Source organism: Lepidochelys olivacea, assembly GCF_965140295.1.
Source record: "Lepidochelys olivacea isolate rLepOli2 genome assembly, chromosome: 1".
Lineage (NCBI taxonomy): Eukaryota > Metazoa > Chordata > Testudines > Cheloniidae > Lepidochelys > Lepidochelys olivacea.
In genome coordinates, this window is record NC_140411.1 from 207,330,720 (window position 1) to 207,349,032 (window position 18,313).

Genomic DNA, 18,313 nt, shown 5'->3' on the forward strand with positions numbered 1-18,313 from the left:
ATCTTGAATACAGTCAGAGCCAAAATCACTCAGGACTTTAAAAATAACCCACCAAAAAATAAACAAACAAACAAACCACCAATGGCCGTTCCATCACTTTCCAGACAGCTACCATAAAGAAAGCAGGGTGGAGCACTTTATGACCAGTGGTGCTCAAAACACTGCCTGTTGCAAGGATGTCCTAGCTGCAGACTGCACAAATGGAGTAAGTGAGAAATCAGCTATCACAGAAACAGATTTCTTGGCAAGTTGAACACAAGAGGAAGTGCTTTCACTTTTGGTCACACCTTTCCCCAGCACCAGTGACAGGGTGTCTCAGTCAAGACTGCCTGATTATGAAACTTGACACACCTGATACAAAGGTCGTAAGTAACTTTTCTGGGCCCAGCAGCCAGCAACTTGAAACATATTATTTTTTACAACAAAAATTATGACAGAGCTATAGATAAGAGACAGATGGGAAAACGAGAAATGTAAAGCTTATGGGTCAAATTCAGAGATGCTGTAGAAAGTGGTACAAGTTACACACCAGGAAATGGGTGAAAGGAGGGCTAAAAGGGTGTATGTAATTTATGAGCTTGTGGAAGGAGTGGACATGACATAAGTTAAAGTGTGTGGTGAGGGAGAGGGGTTACATTTACATACACTTTCTGATACCCTCCTGTTAGTTGTTTTTCCTGCTGTATTTGTCTTCCAGCCCGAGTCTGCAAGGTATACTACTTTAGACTCCCCCAGGCTCAGTTACACTCTATATCCTACACCACATAGCCTCTGAATTTGTCCCACTGAGCCCTGGTCTACACTGGGGGGGGATCAATCTAAGTTACGCAACTTCAGCTATGTGAACAAAGTAGCTGAAGTTGAGGTACTTAGATCGACTTAACGGTGGTGTCTCCACCATGGTGAGTCGACTGCTGCCGCTCCCCCGTCAACTCTGCCTGTGCCTCTCGCGGCGCTGGAGTACAGGAGTCGATGGGAGAGCGCTCGGGGATTGATTTATCACATCTAGACTAGACGGGTAGTGTAGACATACCCTGAATCTTCTTATGTTATCCCCTATGTTAACATAGGAGTACCTCTCCCTCTGAATCAGAAGCAACTGCCATGGCTACATAAGCCAGCAGGGTTCATGAGGGCTGCTTTTCGGTTGGTCCTTAATCTTACTTAACTGTATCACAAATCTAGATCGCATGCCCTGATTCTCATGGGTGACTTTAATTTTCCTGATATCTGCTGGGAGAGCAATACAGCGGTGCATAGACAATCCAGGAAGTTTTTGGAAAGCGTAGGGGACAATTTCCTGGCGCAAGTGCTAGAGGAGCCAACTAGGGGGGGCGCTTTTCTTGACCTGCTGCTCACAAACCGGGAAGAATTAGTGGGGGAAGCAAAAGTGGATGGGAATCTGGGAGGCAGCGACCATGAGTTGGTTGAGTTCAGGATCCTGACGCAGGGAAGAAAGGTAAGCAGCAGGATACGGACCCTGGACTTCAGGAAAGCAGACTTCGACTCCCTCAGGGAACGGATGGCCAGGATCCCCTGGGGGACTAACTTGAAGGGGAAAGGAGTCCAGGAGAGCTGGCTGTATTTCAAGGAATCCCTATTGAGGTTACAGGGACAAACCATCCCGATGAGTCGAAAGAATAGTAAATATGGCAGGTGACCAGCTTGGCTTAACGGTGAAATCCTAGCGGATCTTAAACATAAAAAAGAAGCTTACAAGAAGTGGAAGGTTGGACATATGACCAGGGAAGAGTATAAAAATATTGCTCGGGCATGTAGGAATGAAATCAGGAGGGCCAAATCTCACCTGGAGCTGCAGCTAGCGAGAGATGTCAAGAATAACAAGAAGAGTTTCTTCAGGTATGTTGGCAACAAGAAGAAAGCCAAGGAAAGTGTGGGCCCCTTACTGAATGAGGGAGGCAACCTAGTGACAGAGGATGTGGAAAAAGCTAATGTACTCAATGCTTTTTTTGCCTCTGTCTTCACTAACAAGGTCAGCTCCCAGGCTGCTGCGCTGGGCATCACAAAATGGGGAAGAGATGGCCAGCCCTCTGTGGAGATAGAGGTGGTTAGGGACTATTTAGAAAAGCTGGATGTGCACAAGTCCATGGGGCCGGATGAGTTGCATCCGAGAGTGCTGAAGGAATTGGTGGCTGTGATTGCAGAGCCATTGGCCATTATCTTTGAAAACTCGTGGCGAACCGGGGAAGTCCCGGATGACTGGAAAAAGGCTAATGTAGTGACAATCTTTAAAAAAGGGAAGAAGGAGGATCCTGGGAACTACAGGCCAGTCAGCCTCACCTCAGTCCCTGGAAAAATCATGGAGCAGGTCCTCAAAGAATCAATCCTGAAGCACTTGCATGAGAGGAAAGTGATCAGGAACAGCCAGCATGGATTCACCAAGGGAAGGTCATGCCTGACTAATCTAATCGCCTTTTATGATGAGATTACTGGTTCTGTGGATGAAGGGAAAGCAGTGGATGTATTGTTTCTTGACTTTAGCAAAGCTTTTGACACGGTCTCCCACAGTATTCTTGTCAGCAAGTTAAGGAAGTATGGGCTGGATGAATGCACTATAAGGTGGGTAGAAAGCTGGCTAGATTGTCGGGCTCAACGGGTAGTGATCAATGGCTCCATGTCTAGTTGGCAGCCGGTATCAAGTGGAGTGCCCCAAGGGTCAGTCCTGGGGCCGGTTTTGTTCAATATCTTCATAAATGATCTGGAGGATGGTGTGGATTGCACTCTCAGCAAATTTGCGGATGATACTAAACTGGGAGGAGTGGTAGATACGCTGGAGGGGAGGGATAGGATACAGAAGGACCTAGACAAATTGGAGGATTGGGCCAAAAGAAATCTGATGAGGTTCAATAAGGATAAGTGCAGGGTCCTGCACTTAGGACGAAAGAACCCAATGCACCGCTACAGACTAGGGACCGAATGGCTAGACAGCAGTTCTGCGGAAAAGGACCTAGGGGTGACAGTGGACGAGAAGCTGGATATGAGTCAGCAGTGTGCCCTTGTTGCCAAGAAGGCCAATGGCATTTTGGGATGTATAAGTAGGGGCATAGCGAGCAGATCGAGGGACGTGATCGTTCCCCTCTATTCGACATTGGTGAGGCCTCATCTGGAGTACTGTGTCCAGTTTTGGGCCCCACACTACAAGAAGGATGTGGATAAATTGGAGAGAGTCCAGCGAAGGGCAACAAAAATGATTAGGGGTCTAGAACACATGACTTATGAGGAGAGGCTGAGGGAGCTGGGATTGTTTAGCCTGCAGAAGAGAAGAATGAGGGGGGATTTGATAGCTGCTTTCAACTACCTGAAAGGGGGTTCCAAAGAGGATGGCTCTAGACTGTTCTCAATGGTAGCGGATGACAGAACGAGGAGTAATGGTCTCAAGTTGCAGTGGGGGAGGTTTAGATTGGGTATTAGGAAAAACTTTTTCACTAGGAGAGTGGTGAAACACTGGAATGCATTACCTAGGGAGGTGGTAGAATCTCCTTCCTTAGAGGTTTTTAAGGTCAGGCTTGACAAAGCCCTGGCTGGGATGATTTAACTGGGAATTGGTCCTGCTTCGAGCAGGGGGTTGGACTAGATGACCTTCAGGGGTCCCTTCCAACCCTGATATTCTATGATTCTATGAAATACCAGTGAAATATTAGTTTTTGTTCAGAAAATGCCATGCCTTGTATATGGCCCACGCTTACTAGCTGAACAGCTGAACTAACCACCTTGCAACTAAATAACGAACAAAAGGTGAGGAGCTTGTTTTCTTCAAAGTGAATTTCGTTCCCTAGACCCATCGCTGTACTTCATTACAACATAAAGACATGAATCTGCTGGAGATAATAGAGTGACACTTTCACCTTTTCCATGAGTTTGGATTCTTAAAGTGTTTTTTGCTACTGATAAGTTTTCTTGATTTTTTTCTTCTCCATTTTTAAGCTTTTCAGACTTCCGTTGTCATATTACAAGACAATGGGTGACTAATTTAGGAACAAATTACCAAGGGGAGTGGTGGACCGTGTGTCTTTGATATCTTCAGATCAAGACTGGATGCCTTTCAGGGAGCTATGCTTTAGTCAAACACAAGTTATTGGGTTCAATACAGGGGTAACTGGGTGAAATTCTTTGGCCTGTGACATAAGGAGGTCAGACTAGAGATCTAATGGTCCCTGTTGGTCTTAAACCTCCTTACGCTACAAATAATAATACTTTGTGTGGATCCTTCATCTTCATGGAGATTTACAAACATCAATTCTCAAAACCACTCTCTGAGATAGGTGTTAAACTCCTTTTTACACAGGGGAAAACTGAAGAACAGAGAGATTAAAGGTTAAATTTCCAAAAGAGGCCTTGAATTTGTTTGTCTCCATTTTCCAATGTCCATTTCTAGACTCCTTGGGCTTGATTTTCAGCAGTGCTGAGCACTTACAGCTCCTGATGAAGTCAATGGGAGCTGTGGTTCCTTAGGACCTCTAAAAGTCAGACCCAAGGAGTCTAGAAATAGGCACCCAAAAATTAAGGCACATAAAATGAGACGCTGTTTTTGGAAACTTGGGCCTCAGTGACTTGTCGAGATGGCACAGTGAGTTAATGGCAAAGCTGGAAATTGAATCTCTTGAGTTCTGACTCCCAGTCTGCTACTTTGATTAGCACACCCTCCCTTCTTCAGATATTTGAGCAATTCTCTTTCGCTTGACAAACCAGTAATATTGTTGCCCCTCTATTTCTTATCGAATCACAGAAATATAGGGCTGGAAGGGACTTCAAGAAATTATCAAGTCCAGTTTCCAGCTCTGAGGCAGGACCAGGTAAACCTAGACTCTCTCTGACAGGTGTTGGCCCAACCTGTTCTGTAAAATCTCCAGTGATGGGGATTCCACAACCTCCCTTAGAAGCCTATTCCAAATCTTATCCACCCTTATAATTACAAAGTTTTTCCTAATATCTAACCTAAATCTCCCTTGCTGCAGATTAAGGCCACTGCTTCTTGTCCCATCTTGAGCAGACATGGAAAACAATTGAACATCATCCTCTTTATAATAGCCCTTAACATATTTGATGACTTATCAGGGCTCCCCTCAGTCTTTTCGTAAAACTAAGCATACAGTCATTTTAATCTTTCTTCATAGATCAGGTTTTCTAAACCTTTTATAATTTTTGTTGCTATCCTGTGGACTCCCTCCAATTTGTCCACGTCTTTCCAGAAGTGTGGACCTTCATGAGAGAACCTTCCCTCTTATCCCATGACAGCTCAGTTTGCTTAAAAGCCTTTGGTGAGGGACCTTCTCAAAGGCTTTCTGAAAATCCAAGTACACTATATTGACTGGATCACTCTTGTCCATCAGCTTGCTGACACCCTCAGAGAATTCCAATAGATTGGTGAGGCATGATTCCCCTTTACAAAAGCCATGTTGACTCTTCCCCAACATATCGTGTTCATTTGTGTGACTGATAATTTTGTTCTTTACTATAGTTTCAACCAATTTGCCTGGTTCTGAAGTTAAGCTTACTGGCCTGTAATTGCCATGATTACCTCTGGAGCCTTTTTTAAAAATAACCATTACATTAGCTTCCCTCTAGTCATCTGGTACAGAGAATGATTTAAGCAATAGGTTACATACTACAGTTAGTAGTTCTGCAATTTCATATTTGAATTCCTTCAGAACTCTTGGGTGATGTGATGGGCGTCTGCCCTACACTGGGCAGGAAAGGGTTAATAGAGATGTAGAGAGGCTACGTGAAAAGCAGCTAATAGGAGAAGGGCTGTGAGGAGCGGCCAATCAGGGCCCAGCAGCCCCATATAAGAAGAGCTTCAGGGCAGAGCAGAATCAGTAGCTGCCTGGAGCTCAAGGAGGGAAAATTGTCCCTGGAGTAGGCTGCAACCCTGTAGCACCTTGGACCAGAGTAATGCAGGCAGGAACCTGGGGAGAAGAGAAGGAACTCCAGATGGGCTGCTGCAACTGAGGCGGGTGCTGTGGCTGCAGGGAAATGGCTCAGGGAAATGCAGCAATAGTAGAGTCAAAAGGGGTGTAGCAGGAGGCTGCAATTGACAGGGTCACTGGACTGGCATCTGGAGTAGTGGTTGGGTATGGGTGCCCCTCATTTGCCACTGGGGAAGTGGCAGGATAAGTGACTGCAGTTGCCACTGGGGAAGTGGCTAGACTACTGAGGAGCTGAACCTCCCCTAGAAGGGGGGAACATGGATAGTGACACGGCCGGAGGGCCGAGCCACGAAGAGGAGGCTGCGATTCCTGATGCTGCAAGGGGGTTGCAGGAGGACTGCGGAGAAGGAGTGATGGGGTGCAGGACAATGGACAGGGGCGTCGATCTCAAACTAATCTCCAGAGAAACCTGGAGGAAGTGCCAGTCCGGTGGTAAGTGATGCATTCCATGACAGGTGAACACCTTCTGATTCTGTTAACTTACTATGGTTTAATTTATCAATTTGTTCCAAAACCACCTCTTTTGTCACCTCAGTCTGGAACAGTTCCTCAGATTTGACACCTTAAAAGAATGGCTCGTGTGGGAATCTCCCTCTCATCCTCCGCAGTGAATACTGAGGCAAAAGAATTCATTTAGCTTCTCTGCAGTGTCCCTGTTGTCTTTGAATGCTCCTTTAGCACCTCGATCCTCCAGTGGCTCCACTGACTATTTGGCAGGCTTCCTGCTTCTGAGGTACTTAAATTTTTTGTTCTTAGTTTGTGTCTTTAGCTAGGTGCTCTTAATTCTTTCTACACTGCCTTATTATTCTTTTACATTTGACTTGCCAGAGTTTATTAATACTTTCTATTTTCCTCACTAGGATTTGAATTCCAATTCTTAAAGAATGCCTTTTAGCCTCTAACTGCCTCTTTTACTGTTTAACCATAGTGGCATTTTTTGGTCCTCTTACAATTTTTTTTTTTTTTATTTGGGGTATACATTTAGTTTGAATCTCTTTAAGGGTGTTTTTAAATAGTCTCCATGTTTGCAGGCATTTCACGCCTTGTGATTTTTCCTTTTTAATTTCCTTCTAACTAGCTTCCTCATTTTTGTGTAGTTTTCCTTTTTTAATACCACTCTGGTGGGTTTCTTTGGCATTTCCCCCCAGAATAGTCCTTATGGCTGATTATGATCACCTTTTGTTTCAGGATAAGATTTCATTACAGTATTTGCTATAAGGTCTTGCTTCTTGTATGGACTGCAAACTAAATTGTGTAAGGTTCTTTTGTAATCCCTTTAGTAACCATATAATCCTTTCCAAAATGTTATCCTGCCTGAAAGTCTCTGTAAAATTGTTTGTGAGTAAAGGATGTGTGCATGGTTAAGGATGAGTGTGAAAGCCATCACAAATGTCCAGATGGTCAAGAAAAAGTGAAAGACTTGGAAACACAAGGAGACAATCAGAAAACATCCATCGTCTCTGATGCTAAACATGTTAGCACCACTGACTACCTCAGAGGTGAGGCAGGCACCCCCGAAGGCGAGACAACAAATAGGAGATAACGATGGGAAGCCCAACAATAACCATCAAATGATAACAGCGGAAAACCCCAAGATTAACACCATTTAAGGACTAACGATTACAGAATAACACTGCAAAATCCATAGGCTAAAGTGGAAATTTACAAGTATAAAGCTGGGGTGTTTTGCCATAGAACTCTCGGTTCAGTCCTGCAAAGCCTCGGAGCATCGGATCGGAACCGACAGAGCCCAGCTCCTCACTCGTGCTCAATCTAACTGGCCATTAGATTAACTCAAGCTACGACAGACTGGTAACTATAAAGACCATCTGCAGGACGTGTGTGTGTGTGTTTTCAATAAACGCAGCGTGTTGCCTTCTCCCCTATAAAAAGATCCCGTGTGCTTTGTATGAGCATAACATACATTCTACTGGAGAGGTGCTGCAGTTACGCCTTTCGCCCACCAGGGGTTTCTGGGGGGCCAGAGCAGAGAGCAGCCACTGAGCAGGAACAGCCCCAGCTGTGGATAGTGAAGAGAAGAGGCTGCACTCCTCACAGCGCCCTGCCCATGGGGCCAGGTCAGGAGGCATGGGATGGGGGGGACAGACAGCGTGGGGCATATGGGGTTACTGAAGGGCCACATGGGGGGAGGAGTGTGGCTGAGTGCAGGTACAGGGAAACATGGGAACAGGAAGGTGCAATGACACATGGGGACGGGGGGCAGATATGTCTCACTGAATGAGAGTGGTTAGGGGTCAGCCAGGGTCTGTATGGGAGAGGCTCCCTAACAATTTCCCCCTTCCCCCACAAAAAAAACCATGTTCCATACTTCTCACACTCACACCCAACGACCCTCCAAGTTCATACCCAGGCTCCTTCCCAACAATTACTTCCCTCAACTCCTCTCACACCTGACTCCCCCAGGCCTTGCACTGCTTCTGAGGGGTGAGGGAAATAAGTTTATGTATTGTAGTTTAAAATGTATTATTACTCAAAGTTCTGTATTACTATGCCGATGAAGGAATCTATTTGTCAAAACACATTTGAATCTTTTTTGTCTGTATTGTTACAAACATACTTGCAGACAGGTATCTTGAAATAAAATTAACAACACAATTGAAACTGGCGTGACTATATTTTGTTATTTGGACAATTAAAATGAAGAATTTAATTTTTTGGTGCAGAATTCCCCCAGGAGTTTAAGGACCTACATTAGGAGCAAGAGAGAGATGAACGAAAGTGTATTTCAAGAACCTCTTATTGCCTTTTTGTCCCTTGTTAGGTATAATTCATTTTGTGTCTTATCCTTTCTAATTTTGTCCCTACATGCTTATACTATTCTTTAGTACTCCTCCTTAGCGGTTTGTCAAAGTTTCTTCTTCTTGTAGTATTCTTTTTTGGATTTTTCAGGTCATTAAAGAGCTCCTGCTGGAGCTACATTGGCCTCTTACTATTCTTCTTATCTTTCCTTCGCATTGTGATAGTTTAAAGTTAACTACTTTTCACTTTTTAAGGAGACAACAGCTGCAAATTGTTTTTACTGCTTATCCACTACTTACCCAATACTTCAAATACAAATTTTGTATACTGGAGCTGGTTATCGTCAACAGCTAGAACCTGTGCCTCATACTCTGCAGCATCATGAAGGTTTAACTTTTTGATGGTCAAATTGCCAGAAGATGTGTCAAGCTGTCCTCTCTCTCCAAAGCTAGAAAAATACGTAGGTAACCCACCACTTTCCCATTCAGCCACTTTATTTTTTCTTTTCATCCAGGTAACTTCGTATATAGCACCCTTAAATTTTGGTGAAAAAGTAAACTCTTCTCCCACAATCGCAAACACAGACTCTTGATCTTGAGACCGGGTGCATACTATGCCAAAAAAGAAAATACATTTAATTAGTCCCCAGTTATCTAAACTATTGTTTGAGTCATTCTGTATCTATTATATATAATATTACACACAAAAACTATGGTAAAAGAACATTAAGACTGCAAAGTCAAGCACATAAAAGTTAGGAAGTCCTCAAATTAAGGTTGCCCAGGTATGACTTGTAATTTTTTTTCCCAAAGGCTTATAACTTGTCCAAATTCAATCTGATTTTCACAAGGATGTAAAAGGCACATCCTTGACACAAAGGCCCCCTCTTCCTTGCCAAATTTCAAGTCTCTGCTCCAAAAGCATGGGGCACCAGCACTGTTCAAAGAAAAGGTCACCAGAATTTAATATGGGCAAAACAATGTATCGTCCCCCCCAACACTAGCCTCGTTCTCAGAAACATCTGAACCATTTTGGCTAAAATCTTCCAAAAATTTTCAGCCTGAAGTAGACACTTTTCAGATCAGAAACACACTTTAAATAATTGCACAGGTTTATAAGAGTTGGGGCTTTTTCCCAACAGAAGAAATACATTGGTGCTGCAGGAAAGCATCAGAAACACACTGTGATATCACAGATCTTATGATTAAATATAGTGATGTCTCATAAATGATCAGTATGAGGTAATGTGGGGGTGGTCATTCACATCCAGCCCTCCCCCAATTGCGTTCGGGACAGCAAAAATATCCTTGCTGTGTACTTTACATTTTGTCCATCAATAACTCTGGGGAAGTGTTGAGCTTCACTGCCTTTTGTTGATAGAAATTCTAGACATATTTGGCATTTCTTAATCAGAGTGGGATGAAAATACTGAATGTGACAGAATTATTCCTGGCTGCTTGATACCAGCATTTCCAGGATGGCCCCACAAAACTGGAGGCAGAGGGCAACCTTGCATGGTTTCTTTTAGGAACAGATGAAGGTTTGTTGTGATCATAGTAGCATTGCAGAGGCTGGCAAACTATACTTCATGCCTTCTATGGCACTGGCTCACTGGCTTTGGTTAGATTTGGTTACTGATAAAATGGTGAATGTTTTGTATTCTGGGTTTTTAATTTTTGTTTTTCAAAGAAAAGTATCAGTCACGAGTTCTGTCTGGTTTACCTACTTTAAAGTAAGATTTGGAATTTTGGCAGGTGCTTAAATAACTAGTAATATTTCTCATGAAATATCGGATAGGTGACATTTTCCTCCCTCTGCCTGGAGAGAGAACTCCTAAGGATAAGGAATATATATCAGGTGCCTCTCAGCCTTTAACACTAATCAAGTAGAAACCTATCTGTACTGAAAATTACCCATTTGAATATCTTTCATCAGATGATAAGAAAAGGGATCATTGCTATCAGAACATTAAGCTAATTTGACCAAAATGGATGTTTTGAAACATGAATTCTGATTCACAGTGTGGTTGAAGCTCTTTGCCACAAAGGCCCTGCTTTGGCCACTTGATATGTCTAACTATATTTTGGTGTGAACAAAGCGAGCCTCCCAGCCTGGGCCGACAGAATCGGGCTATTGGGACTTGTGCTAGTGCCCTAAAACTAGCTGTATAGACAGCGTTTCAAGTGTGGCTTGGGATCTGAAGCCCACTCCCCTCCCTAGACTCTAGGGCCCAAGCTCCAGCCTGAGCCACAGCTTAAAAGAACTGTAGCTACAGGCATGAGCTGGGGCTAGCCTGAGTCTGTCAACCTGTCTGCAAGGCTTGCTCCTGCTCACTCCAAAATGCAGTGTAGCTACTGCACAAGATAGCAACTCCCCTATCAAGTGGCCAAAGCGAGGCTTTTGTGGCAAAGAGCTGTGAACCACGGGGGCCAAAGAGCTGTTTGTGCAGCTCACAGAAGAATTTGGCGCATAGCAACTTACTCCAGAAAGGCTGGGTGAGTTTGACAATAGACATATTAACCAAATTAGGTTTTTTCCCTCTCTTGTCATCCAGCAAAGGGGAAAAAAGGATTTTTTTATCTATAAAGAAAGGCTGTAAAGGTGTTTGTTTAGGGGTTTTTGCCTACATTTTTTACATTAGAAATTCAGGTCTTGTCTACCCTGTTTATCCTGGACAACTCAATGGAGAATTGATGGTTATATAGGATGACTTCGTCATAGATATGAAGCAATGAAACCCGAATAATTGAGAGGAAAAGGAATTTTCATTCAGACTGTTTAAAACTCTTTGGTTTTGTTAACACCTATTTAATTCAGTTAGAAGAAAATATCTGTTTAATAAAGAGTCAATTTTCCTGCCCCTACAGTTAAAAATGGAAACAACTCCCAATAGAGCTGAGTCACCCAGGGAAACATCCAACAAAATCAAAGACCAGATGTTCCTCATATTTGTAAGGTAAAAGCAAGCAGAATTAAAAAAAAACAAAAAAACTGGATGTTTTGTTTAAAAAATTATCAGGTTTTCCTTACCTATCATGAAAAAACAAAAGGAGGGCAGAAGACAAATATTTTTTTTTTCAGGTCCCCTTTAAATTGAGGGGAAAGAAAGTGTGTTTGCTCTACCAGGAGAGATGCCCACCACTATCCTTCTGTCCACTTATCAACACAGAATAAAGTACCTCTCCTATTTCATACAGGCTGTGTCGATTTTAAGAACATTCACATCTCCTCTTCTCCAAACTGAAGGAGAAACAAAAGGAAACCCTCCCTCCCGCAACCTAAGTACTGAGGAAATATAGCAAAAGTCAAATGAGTTTAGGAAAAGAGTAAGATTTTTAAATGTCAGGTAAAAGACAGGTAAAATAGTCCAGGAACAATAAAAAAGAGTTTCCTAACTCTTGAGAGTGCATCCACCAGCCAATGTGTCCACATGTCGCAGTGTGAGTGTGTGGAAACATTACTTCTTCAACATATCTATTTACTTCTCCTCTGTGATCTTGGCATGAAACTCTGGCCCTGCTGAAGTCAATGGGAGACTTCAATAAAGCCAGGATTTCACTCTTGGTATACTCATTTGAGCCCTGATCCTGCAACTTGTTTCACATGGACAGACTCTTGCACCCATGCAAAGTAAAATGTATTCAGTGGGGTGCTGAGAGCGTGCGAAGCTCTGTAGATGAACAAGTGGCAGGAACAGAGCCTTATTTGCTCTAGAAATGCCAGTGTGCCTCTACTGTGTACACTTGGCATTTCTAGAGCATTATCACCTTGCCACTTTCATCATCAGTGCCATTTTGGACAAACACTGGCAAGGGCAGGGGACAAAAATAGACAGACTCAGGAAGACAAAGCAGATATAGTATGGCTTTAAATTCCTTTAAAGGAGGAGGCACTTAGATACTATGGTGTGGGGGGCCATAGAGGTGGCAGCTGGTGAGCTGCGATTGCAGTTCGTGATTAGCTAAGAATTGTGCCCACCCTACTATTTTTGTTACCCTGTTGCCCGCCACCCTGATCCCCTTATTTGCCTCATCTACCTGTTATGTGCTCTTTTAAAATGTAAGCTCTCTGGGGCACAGAATGGCCTTTGCTATATGTTTCTTCAGGGTCTAGCACAATGGGGCCCTGACCTGGTTGGCACGTAGGTGCCACCGCAATTTATTTTAATATTTACTTATTCAGATAATTTGCTATCTTTCAAAGTGAATAACTGAAACCAATATGATACTGCAATATAATTTATGATACTGACACACATCCAGATCTACATCATTGCCCAAAAAAACTGCTGAAAATCAAGCAGACACCAAGATCCTGACCCTGCAATTAGAGAGCCCGGGGAATGTAAGGGATGGTTACATCTCAAGGGATGGTTTGAAACAGTTAGCAACAGAGCAAAGACAACATCATAACAAAAAGTAACTTTGTTCTTATATCCCGTTTTATATACTCAGCAAACCCCCAATTAAACAGAAAAAGTCACAAGCAAGTCTCCTATGTGAAAATAATTAAATTAATACAAATCATGAATCAGAATTCATGTTTCAAAACATCCATTTGGGTCAAATTAGCTTAATGTTCTGATAGCAATGATCCCTTTTCTTATCATCTGATGAATGATTTTCAAATGGGTAATTTTCAGTACAGATAGGTTTCTACTTGATTAGTGTTAAAGGCTGAGAGGCACCTGATATATATTCCTTATCCTTAGGAGTTCTCTCTCCAGGCAGAGGGAGGAAAATGTCACCTATCCGATATTTCATGAGAAATATTACTAGTTATTTAAGCACCTGCCAAAATTCCAAATCTTACTTTAAAGTAGGTAAACCAGACAGAACTCGTGACTGATAATTTCTGTTTTTTAAAGAAAAGTAAAAACCCAGAATACAAAACATTCACCATTTTATCAGTAACCAAATCTAACCACAGCCAATGAGCCAGTGCCATAGAAGGCATGAAGTATAGTTTGCCAGCCTCTGCAATGCTACTATGATCACAACAAACTTTCACCTGTTCCTAAAAGAAACCATGCAAGGTTGCCATCTGCCTCCAATTTTGTGGGGCCATCCTGGAAATGCTGGTATCAAGCAGCCAGGAATAATTCTGTCACATTCAGTATTTTCATCCCACTCTGATTAAGAAATGCCAAATATGTCTAGAATTTCTATCAACAAAAGGCAGTGAAGCTCAACACTTCCCCAGAGTTATTGACAGACAAAATGTACAGTACACAAGAAGTTTCAGAGCAGAGCCATGTTAGTCTGTATTCACAAAAAGAAAAGGAGTACTTGTGGCACCTTAGAGACTAACCAATTTATTTGAGCATAAGCTTTCGTGAGCGACAGCTCACTTCATCGGATGCATAAAAGTGGAAAATGCAGTGAGGATGTTTTTATACATACAGACCATGAAAAAATGGGTGTTTATCACTTCAAAAGGTTTTCTCTCCTCCCACCCCACTCTCCTGCTGGTAATAGCTTATCTAAAGTGATCACTCTCCTTACAATAAGAAAAGGAGTACTTGTGGCACCTTAGAGACTCAAGGTGGGCCATTTCCAGCACAAGGGGAAATAGGTTACCTTGCATAATGACTTAGCCACTCCCAGTCTCTATTCAAGCCTAAGTTAATTGTATCCAATTTGCAAACAACAAGGATATTTTTGCTGTCCCGAACGCAATTGGGGGAGGGCTGGATGTGAATGAACACCACCACATTACCTCATACTGATCATTTATGAGACATCACTATATTTAATCATAAGATCTGTGATATCACCACGTGTTTCTGATGCTTTCCTGCAGCACCAATGTATTTCTTCTGTTGGAAAAAGCCCAAAATCTTATAAACCTGTGCAATTATTTAAAGTGTGTTTCTGATCTGAAAAGTGGCTCTGAAATATTCACATCCTGGGGTCCTGTTGTCTCTCAGGGTAAATCTACACGACAGCAGCACAGCTGCAGTACTGTAGTGTAGATGCTCCCTACATCAACGGAAGGGGTTTTCTCATCAATGTAGGTAATATAGAAAGCAGGTTTCCGTTAACCTAGCCGTGTCTTCACTAGGAGTTAGGTCAACCTAGCTCAGAGGTGGGCAAATTACGGCCCACGGGACCATCCTGCCCGGCCCCTGAGCTCCTGGCCTGGGAGGCTGTCCCCCCTCCCCAGCGCAGCGCAATGCTCTAGATGGCCAGGCAGCAGAGCCTGGCCTGACCCAGTGCTCTATGCTGTGCGGCGCGGCTGCCTGTCCTGGTGCAGCCACACTGCCAGGCACCGGTCCTCCAGGCAGTGCAGTAAGGGGACAGGGAGCAAGAGGGGGGTTGGATAGAGGGCAGGGCAGTTGGGGGGGGGTGGTCAGGGGCATGGATAGGGATCGGGGTGGTCAGAGGGCAGGGAGTGGGGGTTGAATGGGAAAAGGGGTCCCAGGGGGGTAGTGAGGAAGGAGAGGAGGGGTTGGATGGGGCGGCAGGGAGTGAGCAGGGGACAGGGAGCGAGGGGGTGGATGGGGCAGGGGTCCTGGGGGGGCAGTCAGGGAGGAGAGGGGGGGTTGAATGGGGTGGTAGGGGGCAGTTAGGGGCAAGGGGTCCAGGGACAGTCAAAGAAAAGGGGTGGTTGGATGGGGCAGGGGTCTCAGGGGGCAGTTAGGAAGAAGGGGGGGTTGGATGGGGCAGCGGGGGGCAGTTAGGGGTGGGCGGTCAAGGGACCGAGAGAGGGGAGGGAGGTGTATGTATGGGGCAGGAGTCCCCGGGGAGCCGTCAGGGAACAGGGGAGTTTGGATGGGGCAGGAGTCCCAGGGGGGCTGTCAGGGGGCGAGAAGCAGGAGGGTTGGATGAGGGTGGGAGCCAGGCCGTGTCCGGCTGTTTGGGGAGGCACAGCCTCCCCTAACCGGTCCTCCATACAATTTCAGAAACCCGATGGGGCCCTCAGGCCAAAAAGTTTGCCTGCCCGTGACCTAACTACTGTGCTCAGAGAGTGAAATTTTTTAGTCTTGAGCAACATAGATAGGTCCACCTCAGGGCCAGATTTACACCTTACACGCCGCTAGGCACAGCATCTATAGCACCCTGATGCCTACAGCTGATCTTTGTGTTGCACACAGTTTTAGAGAGGTAAGTAGGGTGACCAGATGTCCTGATTTTATAGGGACAATCCCGATTTTTGGGTCTTTTTCTTATAGGCCCCTATTACTCCCCACCCCGTCCCAATTTTTCACATTTGCTGCCTGGTCACCCAAAAGGTAAGGTACCCCTAGAATGGCATTCCTAGGCATGTGCCTAATGTTCCTAATTGGCAATCCAGCCCTGGTCAACCTACATTTTATGTGTAGACCAGGCCTCAGTGATTCCAGATTAAATGTGCTCAGTTTACAGGTCAAATTATTATTATTTTTCTGATGGTCAGCCCTGCAAAACCCCAGATGGATTCTTTCTGCCACATGCATCATCACCAGCACTAAAAATTCTCTGAGCCAAGATAGGCCCTTAACAATATCTGTGTAATTCCATTTTCCTCAGTGGGTTTACAGAGGTGTAAATGATAGAAACCTAGGCTGCGATAGTCAATCAGCAGACAATGGGCCAAATCCAGACCACCAGATGCTTTTGAACAGACCCTGAAATCCTATTATTACTACTTTCTCTGGAGTCTGGACCTTGACTATACCTTGGCCAAGAAACTTGGACCCTGACAGAAAATAATTGACTACCCTGACCTAGGCCTTCATTCTGCAAATGACTCCATGTGGACACACACCCACACTGAGACCCAGGGACGTTTTGCCTGGGTTTGCCCACGTCAAGGCAATTGCAGGTAGGGTGACCAGACGTCCTGATAAAATCGGGACTGTCCTGATTTTTAGTTCTTTGTCCCGCGTCCCAACCGATGCACGGTCGGGACACCATTTGTCCCAATATTGTAGCTTTGGCCGCTCCGGCAGGTTTTTGGGGTTTTTTTGCTTCCCGCATGTGTCCCGATATTTTGTCCGTTTCATCTGGTCACCCTAATTGGAGGTTTGAGCTCTTAGCAAGTAATTCTGTTCCTGAGACACAAAGAGGAACAGACTTCAGCTCACAATTGTGTCACCTCTGTGGGGCTGGCAAGCATCCAGAATCATAAACTTTTTATGCGTCTGCACCACTGGCCCCAGATAAGACACTGGCATGAGCAGGGAGCAGCTAAGAAGAAGGAAGAAGCTATTTCCACCCTCCCTTTTTCTGGGCGCGTCCCCGCTGTCCCTGTAATTGCAGGGGGAGCTGGCCCAGACCCTTCACTTTCATTCAGACTGAAAACAACTTTTCCGGGTTGGGAAAAGGCTTTTTATAACAAACAATCCCAGGAAGAACCTTCCGCCCGCCCCGTGGCTTCCCGGTCTCGCTCCCCCGGGACCCAGCCTCAGCCCTTCCAGTTCCCTCGCACTTCCCGCCCCAGTGAAGCCCAGGCACGGCCCGGACCGCGGGGCAACGCCACCCCCTCTGCGCAGCGTTGCTGCGGGAGGTGCGGGTCGGGGCCCCGGGACGGCGGGCAGCTTCTCGCACGCGGTCCCGGCGGCGAGGCGGGAAGGGAGGGAGGCGGCAGCCGCCCTTACCCAGCAGGGCGCTCAGCAGCAGCAGCTCGAGCGCGGAGAGGCGGCCGGCGGGCCCCATGTCGGCTCGCGGGGCCGGACCGGGCGGCGCGGGCCCGGCGGGTTCGCTCCACTCTGCCCCGGGGCCGCCGCGCTGCACAAACCCAGGCGCCGCCGCCCCCAGACTGAAACTGAAACTAAATCGTGGTCCGGCCCCTACCGCGCCGCAGCGTCCCTGGCACCGCCTCCAAGCCAGCCCGCCTCCCGTCGGCGCCTGGCTCCCCACCGCCCCCGTCCTCGGCTCCGCCAGCCCCCTCCCGCCAACCCACACTCCCTCCCTTCCCCCATCGCCCTCATCACCCCCCCTCTCTCCTGGCCCCCTACACCCCTCCATCCCTCTGCCTCTCCCATAGCCCCCCGTCTCCATCAACCCTCTACCCTCGCTGCAGCCCTCTTCCCAGTGGCGGATTAACCCGCGGTCTCTGCAGGAGCCGCCTGGGTAGAGCTGGGGGGCCTCGCTCCTCCTTTCCCCAGCCCCTGCCCCTTGGCCACGCTGGAGCTGGGTAGGGTTGCCAGGTGTCTGGTTTCCGACTGGACACGCTGTCAAAAAAAGAAAAGGAGGACTTGTGGCACCTTAGAGACTAACCAATTTATTTGAGCATGAGCTTTCCATCCGATGCATCCGATGAAGTGAGCTGTAGCTCACGAAAGCTTATGTTCAGATAAATTGGTTAGTCTCTAAGGTGCCACAAGTCCTCCTTTTCTTTTTACGAATACAGACTAACACGGCTGTTACTCTGAAAACTGTCAAAAAGGGACCCTGGTGGCTCCAGTCAGCACCACCGACCAGGCTGCTAAAAGTCCGCTTGGCGGCGGTGGTGCAGCGGGGCTGGCAGGCTCCCTGCCTGGCAGGCTCCCTGCCTGGCTCCGCGTGGCTCCCGGGAAGAAGCCGGCATGTCCTTCCAGCTCAGGGGCCGCCATGGGGGCTCCATGCACTGCCCCTGCCCCGAGCACCGGCTCCGCAGCTCCCATTGGCCAGCAAGTTCCT

At 46.0% G+C, this 18,313-nt stretch overlaps 1 protein-coding gene across 2 annotated transcripts in view; it reads right to left on the reverse strand.

Moving 5' to 3' along the window:
* Positions 1 to 17,477, reverse strand: part of CD58 (CD58 molecule) — a 44,787-nt gene extending 27,310 nt beyond the window's left edge. The window contains exons 1-2 of one of the 2 annotated variants that reach the window (XM_084617087.1): positions 17,290 to 17,477; positions 9,008 to 9,319 (exon numbers count right to left, since the gene is read on the reverse strand). In XM_084617087.1, the coding sequence (XP_084473213.1) occupies positions 9,008 to 9,319; positions 17,290 to 17,347 (370 nt within the window). In that variant the 5' untranslated portion in view covers positions 17,348 to 17,477. The remainder of the gene's footprint in view (positions 1 to 9,007; positions 9,320 to 17,289) is intronic. The other variant, XM_084617086.1, reaches the window with a different exon arrangement.
* Positions 17,478 to 18,313: the final 836 nt, after the last annotated feature.